The sequence below is a fragment of the Oryx dammah genome, unplaced genomic scaffold, assembly GCF_014754425.2.
Source record: "Oryx dammah isolate SB20612 unplaced genomic scaffold, SCBI_Odam_1.1 HiC_scaffold_27, whole genome shotgun sequence".
NCBI classification, from domain to species: domain Eukaryota; kingdom Metazoa; phylum Chordata; class Mammalia; order Artiodactyla; family Bovidae; genus Oryx; species Oryx dammah.
This window is the reverse complement of record NW_024070211.1, coordinates 32,539,527-32,553,122: the sequence shown is the minus strand read 5'-3', so window position 1 is coordinate 32,553,122 and position 13,596 is coordinate 32,539,527. Positions and strand designations below refer to the sequence as shown.

Sequence of the window (13,596 nt, the reverse complement as noted above, 5' to 3'; positions counted from 1 at the left end):
ACTCAGGAAAACACACAGTCAGCCAACCATGAAGCCAGACCCTCACCTGTGAGCCTGTGTGTGGGCTTGATACCCTCTGACAAGTGCAAACAATTGGCTGAAATCACTTCGTTAACTCAGGCTCTGAGCTTCAAGGGTATAATGGAAACATCAACTGATAGTAGTCACCTCGGCAAATGACATTACTGTACTTGTAAGAATTTTATCAGAAATCATTTGTTTATTTGTATTTATCATACAGGCTTGGATATTTGAGGTCCCTGTGTGATCATAATAGGAATTCCTCTGGTCTAGAAGAAAAGAGAAGAAAAGGGGAAAGGAGTGAAAAAGAAGACATGTGGCTCCCAGAGCCACTTTTCATTGAGGCAATAACTCTGGGAAGCTTGTCAAGTGAATCATCAAAAGTAGGGCTGATGTGAAATGACCAGAAAAAAAAAATCTCCTCCTCCTCACTTCTTCCACTGTGCAATCAACAGCTATTCTTTACTCTTTATCTTTCTACTTGTTAAATTAAGTGTTACTGTACTTGAAGGTATTTCCAGTTCTCTGGAGCAACTCTGGGTACCAAGCCTTGGAGAGGATTAGTTGAGAAATCCTTTTGTCATCTTATGTAGCATTAGGGTGTGCATCTGCACTGTGTGAGAGACTGGCAGAATTGCAAGTCAGAGAGATGGGCCACTGCCAGCAGGAGCTGTGGCCGGCCCTGTGCACAGAGTGGTGGGGCTGTATTCACGTCCCCCTTCCTTCTGCTCCACACGATCTGCCCGAATACCAAAAGAAGCACACTCACAGAGTAATCCCAGACTCGTGTCTATGAATTTCCAGAATTTATCTCCGTATTACCATCTAAAGGGTCAGTAATGTTTCAAAAAAAAGTTAACTACTGATTTACAGATGGAAGAAGTAAATGACAGGACTCTGGCTTTGAAATTCAAAAACTGTTCCAACATTTTATGGACCTTAAGCAAGAAGTAGACTGTAAATCTCTCCCACACAAAAATCTCTTGTATGCATTCACAAGGACTTATTAATTTGTGAAGGAAATTCCCAGGTGAATCTACCTGGGAAGGAGTGACAGAGCTTTATATCTATTTTCTTTTCCTAATATAACCATATAGACATTTTTGATAACACGGTCATATTTATTTGGAGAGAAGTAAAAATCAAACCGTAAACAAGTTAACTTCTTGTCCTTAACCCACCTGATTTACAATGATAATTTTTTTATTATTATCCATCTCTGGGTAAGTTTTGTAATCCAAGCATCCATATCAATTTTTCAAACTATCAAATTCTGACCAATATATTTCACTCCTATTTTGTTCCCTATGTTGGGAATTATGCTGCATCTGAGAAGAATTTGAAGCTATGACATGATTTCTGCTATACATGTACTATCTGTCCAGTGAGTCAAGATTAAGCATAAGTCATTCAAAAACCACTACTAGCTAATACATTCACGAAAAAGACATAAAGGAGAAATAGCTGTAGTTTGAATGGTCAGGAAGGTGAAAGAGTAGGCCATAGATGGGAGCTTGTCATTTAATAGATGAGGAGGAGGAGCTATGAACACGTGACATGCAGAAGACTTTCAGACATGGTTTCTTTAAGCACACGCAACATACTGCCCAACAGAAAAAACACAGAAAGTTGGGTGAATCCTGATTATGAAGGTCTTGAAAGTGAGACAAAGAAGAGTTGAAACTTGATTGACCTGAAGAATATTTTAGGGATATATCTGATGACAAAATGTGGGAAGTGTTAGAGGCAGTGCTTCCAGAGATACAACCCCTGAGAAAAACAAAGCAAAACAAAAAACACCTTTTGAAGAAATCCAGGCATGAAGCAATGAGATCTTGAACAAAAGGGTAGCAGGAAGGATCGAAGGGAAGGGATAACTCCAGGATGCATTTCACAAGATGGGTTCTGAACTGAAGGATAGTGGTTTGGGGAGGTGAAGTAAAGGGAGGAGTCAAGATGACTCAGATGGTTCTAACCTGAGAGACAGCCTAGTGTGGCTGGCACACCTGAGAATGGAGAAATTGGATGGGGCAAGCCTCAGCAGAAGATGAATGATGATGAGTTCTGAGCTTCCCAGAACAAAGCCTACATTAACTTCAGCCAACCAACATAGAAAAGCATATTGTTTACTGTAGGTCCCTCAACTATTACTATTAAATCATGAGTGTTATGGGGAGCATGATATACCCTGGAATTCTGTCTTCATGCACTTGTCTTTATTTCCATAAAAACACACCACACAAAAAGTCAGCAGTAACAACAGGGCCAGATAAAAACCTCACTTCTTTGGCCTTCACAGCCTTCATCAGTGAGAGCCCTCATAAGTTCTTTCCTCTTACCAATTCAGATCCCAAAAGTATAACAACACCCATGTATCCCATAAACTGCCAATTAATCAATAATTCCAGTCTTTCTTCTTACATTGTTTTCCCTAGAGCCGCTGACAAATTGAGTTCACTTTTACAACCATGTTCTATCTCTGATAGTACTAACATGTGGTATGAAGAAGAAAATGGAGAGGTTGTAAACTCTAATGAGTCAAACTTTAGGATTGCTATTGTTGGCCTTTGTAACCTGGAAAAACCCACTGTGTGGGCTTGGAGAAGGGAGGGAACTGTGGTTAAAATGAAGGCTCAGGCACATAGTAACTATGTGAACATTAGTAAATTACTTAACATTTCTATGCCTTGCTTATCTTTAAAATAGGAATAGTCATATTCAAGGAGATGATGCAAGTATTAATTCAGGAAATCCATGCAAAGAACTTAGCAAGGTACTTGCTGATGTTGTCAATAAAAGTTTACTCTAATTATTATTTTTATCACATTCATGAAGGCAAAAAGTATGCTTTGGAAACCAAAAGACATGGTAGGAATGATGACCTTGCATTTACCCAAAGCTACTGAGTCACATCGGGATGGGTGGAATCAATATCACAAGTTTGGATATCATTCCAGTTGGCACTTTCCCTTGCCTTCCAACAGTCCCTGTCTCTAGATGTGGGATGGGTTGGGCTTCTTCTCTTATGAGGGGGCAGTATATTTGAAACTGATAGTCTTGAGACAGTGGGAGTTTCATTCATCTCATGATCATATTTGTAGAATTTCCATTATGCTTTTAGTGATATTTCCACTAGAAAAATAATGCTTCTCATTAACTTCATAAAAATGTGTCTTTTTGTTGGCAAGACTACAATTTTTTTGGAGACCACTTATCTCACTATGGCAGGGTCTTACTACTCTTGAAAAGCAGTCAGCTCCTCACTGATGAGGAACTGTTTGCCTGCCCCTTCATGAGAATGTACGTATTAAAGGGAGACAGAAGTAACTCATTGCACATTATAGCTTGACTTAGCCTAAATGTGATTTGGGAGTTTTGTTTTGTTTTGTTTTCTTTTGCTCCCTAAGCATAACATTTTGGCTTTAATGTTTGCCTCTTGACAAGCCACCGCCTGTAGCGATTACAAGAGGTTAGAGCTATTTCAAACTTGGCGCCTTAGCCCATTTCTTCTCCATGTGAACAAGAAGCGTCTGGGACTCCTGCCAGCCTATGGAAAGTTTTCTTTACTTGGAACTTCTTATTTGCATGAGCAAGTTACCTAAGCTGTTGGTGGCAACGCAGAAGGGAGTAAGTGAAGGCAGATGATGCTGAAAGTACGCATTTTCCTCCTGTCTGGCGATCACCACAGCAAGGACTGCAGCAGCTCCCTTCCTCACCAGAAACCCAGTCTTCTCCAGAGCCCTCAGTCAGAAAGACTATGGAGGGAGTGCTTTGAGTTGATGATATTTACTCTGAATGATTTATCAGTCCTACATACCTGCCTGGCTAATCTGGGAGCAGAAGGTGCCCACGGGCTGACAACTCCCATTTTCACCATAGCTGAGTTTCAACTGGGGTGTAGTCTGGAGTTTCATCCTCATTTCTCTATTGCCCAACTAGTACTGAGGAAGTCACTGTAGCCTGAAGAGGACTTTTAATTTGCAAAGCAGGAGTTGATTTCTGTGATACTAGAACTGCAAAGATTCATGCAGAATTTGTCAAACAGAGCCAGCATTTCACATTAAAAACTATACATACCTCAGAATCTTCTTTTCCATATTTTTACATTTCATGATAGAGGTGGAGAAGGAATTTATATCCCTAATTTCTAATTTTTAGTCTACTTTTGTAAAACCTAACTAATTGAAACATGAAAAATTAGTACTGACTACTAGATGTAAAAAAAATGCCAATCCACAAGCTTAAAACCATATTCTGGAACCAGAGTGTCTGGGTTCAAATTCTGACACCACCACTTATTAACTGTGCAATCTTGGATGAGTTACTTCATCACTCTGTGCCTTGGTTTTCTTGACTGTGAAATGAATGACACAGCCATTACATAGTAGAAAATCAGGAAGTATTTATCATGATTATTACTAGCTCATTTTCATCTTTTGGTATAGTAGATGTAAGAAACAAAGAAAAACAACAATTAAAAAAAACAATTAAAACAATTAAAAAACCTAAATTCAAACTGTCATTTTGAAGTTAATCCCTCTCTATAACAAGGGAGGGAAAAAAAGTAACTGCATCTATACCAGTTTTAGATTCTCTACATTACTCTACAGAATAGTACCACCAATGATAAAATTACATTTTATACTCTATTGATTATAGGGTGAGCTGAAATCTTGGACATACTTTACATTTGAATCTATGAAGAAGGAAATGGCAACCCACTCCTTGCCTGGAATGGACAGAAGGCTGCAGTCCATGGGGTCACAAAGAGTCGGGTACGACTGAGTGACTAACACTAATAAGAGGATAAAATACCACACAGATCTCATGGAAAATGATTTAATAAAAGTAGTTTTTAAGGCCTTTCTCTCTTATTGCTTATGACTGAATTTTGGCAAATTAAAATATCTTTAGGTCCCAGTGTTCTCATCTGTAAATTAAGAGGGTCCCATTCAGTTCTAATAAAAAACCAATTGACTATTTTCTACTTAGTCTTATAAGGTCTGCGAGACCAATAAAAATACTTTTAATGTTTCATTTTTTCTATAATTTTGTTCCCTCCTCCCCACAAACAATCACCTCAAAACCAATTATCATTAGAGTATGATAACAGATTCATAGTTAAAAACGGTTATTCATTTCCTTTTGGACTGTGTGTTTTGCACAGCCTTTTATTTGGTCTTTGAAGCACTTGTCACATAGTTTTTTTTTTCAAGCTTTTCTTCATAATTTAGTGGGATAATAAGAGCTCTCCATGATTTCCCCCCATGAATCTCTAAATTCTAGTGGTGGTGGTGGTTTAGTCGCTAAGTCGTGTCTGACTCTTGTGACCCCATGGTCTGTAGGTTCCTCTGTCCATGGGATTTTCAAGGCAAGAGTATTGAAGTGAGTTGTCATTTCCTTTTCCTCTAGATCTTACTGTGCTGTGTTTAGTCGCTAAGTCATGTCTGACTCTTTGCGACCCCATGGACTGTAGCCTGCCGGGCTCATCTGTCTGTGGGGATTCTCCAGGCTCCTATGTCCTCTTCCAGGGGATCTTCCTAATCCAGGGATCAAACCCAGATTTCCCACTTTGCAGGTGGATTCTTTACCATCTGAGCCCCCAGGGAAGCCCTTCCAACAGTATGCAATGGAATAAATCTGTTATAAAGAACTAATATATGCACAACATGAAGAAAATAAAATTATAATGTTTTTATAAACAACTTAATAAAATCTCATCAATAACTCTACATAACAATTTGTGCAAAAGTCCTTTAGAAATGATTAAGTGCAATTCAAATGTAAGGAATTATTTATTCTAGCATCAAGAGTTTAAATGCTTCACACTAACTGAATCAATATTTTCTTTTGAATTATCATATTGTGTATGATTCAAATAGATTCCACCATGGCTTTCATCTTCTTAAGACCAGGTGATTGAAAAGCACTGTACTTATTTTTAAAAGCCACTAGCTCATTATTCTCTTTACAAATAATTCAGCACAGTATTCTTTTATTTGGTGAGTTACCATAATTTATCTGAAATGCAATTTGATTTCTCAGAAATCTTATTTACAAGCTTTTTAGGAGATGGCTGCTTTGTGAAACATGAGACATCTGACTTGACTTTACTCCTCTCCAAGAAACTGACTCTGAAGTTTAAAAACAAAAGTAAGAACTGCTGCTGCTGCTAAGTCACTTCAGTCGTGTCTGACTCTGTGCGACCCCATAGAGGGTAGCCCACCAGGCTCCCCCATCCCTGGAATTCTCCAGGCAAGAACACTGGAGTGGGTTGCCATTTCCTTCTCCAATGCAAGAAAGTGAAAAATGAAAGTGAAGTCGCTCAGTCGTGCCCGACCCTCAGCAACCCCATGGACTGCAGCCCACCAGGCTCCTCCATTCATGGGATTTTCCAGGCAAGAGTACTAGAACTGGGTGCCATTGCCTTCTCCGAAAGTAAGAACAACCTTGGTTAAATCTGCGGGGTTAAAAGCTCATCCTGCTCAATTCTGAAGACTTTTCTGAATCTCTTCCACGTTTCATCCAAGATCCAACAGAAATCATGAACTGAGTTGGGCACTGTGCCAGTTTTATAACTTGGTAATTATTAAATGTAACTAACCAATATTAATTGGAAAACAATTTTCTTTTAAACTAAATGTTTTGATACATATGCACCATTCAAATATTAGCCCAGAAGAGAGATGAGATTTTTATAATGCTCTGGATTTCATCATTCAGTTGATTAAATTCCAGTCTATGGCTTCTCCCATGATACAAAAGCAAAGGATGGTCTAGCTTGAGATGGCTGCCTGTTTGTGTTGCACACAACATGGTGATATTTATGAGTTATCTGTGACAAATGATAAGTGATTTAAAATTTTATAAAGACTAAAATATATTCTAGCTTCTACATATTATATTTTTCAGATAAATGGTACAGGCTCAACTCCTTACTCTTTTAATTCAAAAGACTGAGGAAAAGACATATTAAGTATTTATACAAATATTGATATTTCCAATTGGAAAAATTACCAAAAAAATGAATTTTAGAATAAAGCACTAAACTGGTAGCAAAATAAATTTTAACCAGAATCCAAAAGTTAGAGAAATAAATGTTATTTACTTACAAGTTGGCTTTGGTCTTGGAGGAAATTTGGTCCGGGTAATAGCCAAAATTATGAAAATCATAACTGGCCATAAAATCAAGACAAGTGTCCAAAGCTGCAAAGTAATGACAGAAAAAATGTTAATTATATTGCTAAACGAAAACATCTGACAACAAGTACATTATTCTACAAAATTCCAATACAAGCTAGATATTTGCCTATAAATGTTATTAATAAGAAAGGAATGAGATTTTTTTAAATGTAAGAGACCTTGAAATAAATGCAAGAAGGAATTTTCCAGGTTTAAAACCTTAAAATGATCTTCTGAAACCTGCTTTCCAATGACCTTTCTTAACTACCCCAAGAATGATGATCTTAAAAGTCAAGTATGATCAGGAAATTCCTAACTTGAAAATCTTTTAGAGCTTCCCAGTTATTTGTTGAATAAGGCTTAACATGATAAACAGGGCATACAAAACCCAACCTAATTTCTACCAAGACATATCTTACCACTTCCAGTATTAGCATGCTAAGCCCAGGTATAAAGATTAGTTTGTGACATTGGATAATGACTCAATAAATATTATTGAACAAGTGAATGAATGATTGCTGAGCCACCAGGGAAGCCCTCAATGAATGTTAGAGAAATTTCTGTTAGAGAATTTCACTGTAAGACACTTAAGGAGCAGCTTTCCTCCCCATGTAAACATGATTCAGTCCATAAGTCACTATCAGCTTAATATTTTACATACCTATAAAGTTGGTTCCAGAGCAGTGAAAAACATGTATTCACAAGATAGCTCAGTTGGTAAAGAATCTGCTTGTAATGCAGGAGACCTGAGTTCGATCCTTAGGTTGGGAAGATGCCCTGGAGAAGGGATAGCCTACCCACTCCAGTATCCTTGGGCTTCCCTTGTGGCTCAGCTGGTAAAAAATCCGTCCACAACGTGGGAGACCTGGGTTCGATCCCTAGGTTTGGAAGATCCTCTGGAGAATGGAAAGTCTACTCACTTCAGTATTCTGGCCTGGAGAATTCCATGGACTGTATAGTCCATGGGATCACAAAGAGTCAGACACGACTGAGTGATTTCCACTTTTCTTTTCACAAGAACATTAACTGTGATATGCAAGCAGTTAGAGTGCTCAAACCAAACCTCACAGAACATTTTTCTGTAAGTCAAACTTGAACTATGTTTCTGATTATGCAGTCAGCTGCATTTTCATTCCTCCTCCATTTTTCAGAGATGATGTGCTTTTGCCAAATTTTGATGTACTGCCTGGGGCTCTTCAGTTCTCCGAAACAATCTAGACCCATTCAACTACCAATCCTTAAATAATGTTCAACCTAAATTTTCCATGAAAATCTCCATGTTTCTCCATTAGCACTGACCTCCTTGCTGGCAGATATGTCACCAAATTCTTAGGTTTTGGGTTTAAGGGCAGTTTTAAAAAATGGAGCAAGTTGACTGTCAATCCTAAGGTACTAAGTTTAACCACAACGTAAAAGCTTGCAGACAGGCTCACAGCTACAGCAGTGTTTCTCAAGCATTAATATGCATGGAAAATCACCTAAAGACCTTGTAAACACGTAGATTCAGATTCAGTAGATCTAAGGCTGGCTAGAGATACTGTATTTCTTTCTAACAAGCTCCAGGTAAGTGCTGCTGTTGCTGTGGTCCATGGACCACTCTTGGAATAGAGTGATTCTAAACGCATCTTACACCACTGAACTAGAAGAACTGTTTAGTGTTGGAATACTTTTGCTGGAAAGTTCCTTTGAGCTCACCTACTGAACAGAATTCTGAGCATTTGTAAACTCGGATAGAAAAAAAATTATATTTTTAATTTCTCCTGCTTATGACTGAAATAATATTTCCATTAATGGAAATTAATGTAGTATTTCCATTAATGACAAATGTAGGCTAGGAACTACAAGATTATTAGAAGTACCTGTGACCTTGTCACCTATAGAAACCACAGATATTTTCAAATCATGTTATTGCTGTTAAAGATACTTTAAAGTACTGTTTATACTCATCATAGAATTACAATTAGAACTGTCATGGATTCACCTTTATTTATTTAATGCTATATAAACATATATTATCATATCATGAACTTCCATTTTGATACTTAAAAACTGAATTTCTATATAATTGGTTTTATTTGTAATGCTATTTTTTTCTTGATTTAAAAACATTATTCTTAGAAGGACCATAGGCTTCGCCATGTTGGCCAAGACATCCATAGCACAGAGGTGGTTAAGAAGCCTTGATCTGATCCAGCTCCCTTTTTTATTCTTTGGCCACAGAAGGTTAGCATAATTAATCCAAAGTTAGATACTCAGTTGGGAAGCAGAGCAGGGGACAAGGATCTGGACACCTGATACGTAAACTAGCATTAAACAAAAATCATACCACTCCAAGGAACAAATAAGAAAGTACTACAGGAAGTGTATAGGAATAATATGTGCTATGAAAATATAAGATGTGTTACTATTCTAGCCTAGTCTCTGATATGTTCTGAATCGCCAGTCTATGTTCAATACAGGATACAGGATGCTTGGGGCTGGTGCACGGGGATGATCCAGAGAGATGATATGGGGTGGGGGGTGGGAGCAGGGTTCAGGATTGGGAACTCATGTACACCTGTGGCTGATTCATGTCAATGTATGGCCAAACCAATACAGTATTGTAAAGCAAAATAAAGCAAAAAAAAAAAAAAAAATTAGTCTATTCTTTGAAGATCCTAGATACAAGGTACTATTTTTATCCTATGTGACTCATTTGAAAAGTAGACTATACGGAATTAAGGTTACAAATATTTGATGTTTGTGGGTTTACTGGTTTTATATTTAAAGTCATAGTTATTCTTTTAAAAATTTATTCATCTGAGTAGGTTTAGTGCCACAAAGCTACTTTTAGGAACATCTTTTCATTTTCCATAGCAACCTCTGGAGAATTCAGTGAGCAACTGAAATCAAACACACCAACACAAATGTACATTCACATTCAAATAAGGGACATTTGTCACGGGTTATCTTTAAGTTATCCTTTGGTTGATCTAATTTGATGGTTTCATGAGTACGTTTCAGTAAATTCTGAGATTAATTTTAGACATGATTTAAATCCAAACAAAAAACGCAATCTGTATTGGAGTAGTTTAAGGTAATTGAGACCTTGTTACAGGTAAAATCCACAGCAAGCCCATAAACAATGTGTTATCACAAGATCTCCCTCAGGATTTTAGGTCAGAGAGGTCTGGAGAACATTTCTGCATACAGCGCTAGAGAAGGATAATAAATCCAAAGCCCTCCACATTGTGATCTTGGAAATGTTAAGGTTGACAAGTTAATCACAAAACCAAGAAATAAGCAAATTTTAAATGTTCATACCAGCAGGATTGCTTGCAACACCATTCTAAATATTATCATAAACAACCTAGAAGCAAATGCAATGTCATGGATCTAAATACTAAACCAATGAGCCATAACTTTGTTTGTTTGGAATAAATGCTAAAATATTGATTTTACATAAACTTACCTCAGGGCTACTTGAAAACTCTGGGAAAAGTAGTTTTTAAGAGTTTCATGCATTTGCTAACATTTTAATCTTGTTTCATGTGCCTCTATACCTCACTTGCATTCCACCTCCCCTGCATTCTTGATGTCTAAGGGCATATGCACACTGAGTAATTGACAGTTTTCTAGTGGACCATGTGGAGAAGGAAATGGCAACCCACTCCAGTGTTCTTGCCTGGAGAATTCCAGGGATGGGGGAGCCTGGTGGGCTGCTGTCTGTGGGGTTGCACAGAGTCGGACATGATTGAAGCGACTTAGCAGCAGCAGCAGCAGTGGACCATGACACTTGTCTCTTTTTATCTCTCCACAGTTTATTTTCTATTGATATGCTCCCTTCTGTTTTTTTCCTCTTCACTCTTTTTTTCTGAAAAATTCAGTGCCCAAAATTCCTTAGGTAGAGCAAGCAAGGTCAGTCCACACTAGGACTCAGGGCACCACGGAGACACAGTGAGGGAAGTGGGTCCCTACCAAGGTGAAGAGGATACCCACAATACAGCAGCCAGGCACTGGGGTGTCAGGACCCAAGTTGGGTAAGGAGGGTGTCTGTACCGGGCAAGGAGCAGGTGATTGGTTTCACATAGGAAGGTTCATCGAAAGTAAGTATATCCCCCATTAGAGAAGCTGGGCTTCTCACTATCCAATAGGGAAATTATAAACATGGAAAGGGGGAAACTAGAATGAACTCTGTAGTGTTGGGTTAAAAAGAAAGATATAAAGGCTATGAACTACTAGTTCATGAACTATAGCTAGAAATGTGTGTACAGCTTCTTTCTTTCTTTCCAGTCCCACAAGTAGTTTCTGCCTCATTGTGTAATTTCTGTGTCCCAGTCCTGGGAATACCTATTTCTTCAAGAAAGATGAGCTTCTTTTAGAGGATGAGAGATAAGTGTGCTTGTTGCTATTGGGCTATCACTGTTTTCCAGGCTGAAGAGAGCTATAAAATATATGTAGAATGTATATAGATACAGAGATAGTTAGATACATACATGCATACATAAATCTAAAGAAACAGGCAGATCAATAGATGGAAGGGTGCCAGACATACTGCTCAGAGAATCTCAGAGAATGTGTTTTATTTATGTGTCTCCAACATTCTCTGAGATTCTCTGAGCAGAACCTGGGTCTCTCACATTGAAGGCAGACACTTTACCCTCTGAGCCACCATAAAGTGAGACAAATTGACACCATGCACCACCTGATGGGTTGTAATATGAAGAAGAGAGCACCATTCTGCGGTATTGCTTCCAGAGATGAACAACCCAAGTCTCTACAAAACAGGACTTCTCTGGTGGCTCAGAGGGTAAAGAACTGGCCTGCAATGCGGAGACCTGGATTTGATCCCTGGGTTAGGAAGAACTCCTGGAGGAGGGCATGGCAACCTACTCCAGTATTCTTGCCTGGAGAATCCTGATGGACAGAGGAGCCTGGTGGGCTACAATCCATGGGGTCACAAAGAGTTGGACACGACTGAGCAACTAGCACAGCTACAAAGCAACAGAAACTCTACAAAACAACTGGTCTTAGACGTTCAAAAGGTGTCAGGGTCATGAAAGTCAAGGAAAGACTACTGAACAGTCACAGACTGAAGGAAACTAAAGACATGAAAATTAGATACAGAACATGATTCTGAATCATGTCTTTTTTCTATGAAGGACATGATTGGGAGAACTGGTGATGCTTGAATTGGATCTAAGAATTTAATGGTGGCACTGGCTTATGTGCCACCAACATTCATTCAAGAAACTAAGATCATGGCATCCAGTCACATCACTTCATAGCAAATAGATGGGGAAACAATAGAAACAGTGACAGACTTAATTTTCTTGGGCTCCAAAATCACTTCAGATGGCAACTGCAGCCATGAGATTAAAAGAAGCTTGCTCATCAGAAGAAAAGCTATAAAAAACCTAGACAGTGTATTAAATTGCAAAGTCATCACTTTAGCAACAAAGGTCTATACAGTCAAAGCTATGGTTTTTCTAGTAGTCATGTATGGATATGAGAGCTGGACCATAAAGAAGGTTGTGAAAGTGAAAGTCGCTCAGTAGTGTCTGACTCTTTGCAACCCCATGGACTATATAATCCATGGATTCTCTAGGCCAGTATACTGGAGTGAGTTGCTGTTCCCTTCTCCAGGGGATCTTCCCAACTCAGGGATCGAACCCAGGTCTCCCACATTGCAGGCAATTGTCTTTACCAACTGAGACACCAGGGAAGCCCAAAGAAGGCTGAGCATGGAAGAATTGACACTTGTGAACCCTGGTGTTGGAGAAGACTCTTGAGAGTCCTTGGATTGCAAGGAGATCAAACCAATCAATCCTAAAGGAAATCAGTCCTGACTCTTCATTGGAAGGACTGATGCTGAAGCTGAAACTCCAATACTTTGGCCACCTGATGTGAAGTACTGACTCACTGGAAAAGACCTTGATGTTGGGAAAGACTGAAGGTGGGAGAAGGGGGTAACAGAGGATGAGATGGTTGGATGGCATCACCCACTGGACATGAGTTTGACAAGTTCTGGGAGATAGTGATGGACAGAGAAGCCTGGCATGCGGGTTGTAAAGAGTCAGACACAACTGAGCAACTGAAGGACAATGACTGGCTTATGTTGGGAGATGTCCTTGTTTATGAAGTATGCACACCGAATTATCTGAGATAATGGGGCATCAACCTCAACGAGCTCTCAGAAAAAATATATATTTGTACTGTTCTTGCAACTTTAACTTTGAAATTATTTTAAAATAAAAAAAATTGAAATTATTTTAAAAGTAATTCCTTTTGAAAATCCAGAACCACTTTTTTAAAGACAGCAAAAGGGAAGGGATGAAGGACCAAGAAAAGAGATTTAAAAAAAAAAAAAGCTTTATATCCAAGGATGTCTATCTTTTGCATGCATATGGTAAG

At 38.6% G+C, this 13,596-nt stretch overlaps 1 protein-coding gene across 1 annotated transcript in view; it reads right to left on the bottom strand.

The window, feature by feature from the left end:
• ABCA12 (ATP binding cassette subfamily A member 12) overlaps positions 1–13,596 on the bottom strand; it is a 203,365-nt gene that overhangs the window by 183,631 nt on the left and 6,138 nt on the right. Inside the window, exon 2 of the mRNA XM_040228568.1 lies at positions 7,134–7,227. Within this exon, the coding sequence (XP_040084502.1) occupies positions 7,134–7,227 (94 nt within the window). The remainder of the gene's footprint in view (positions 1–7,133; positions 7,228–13,596) is intronic.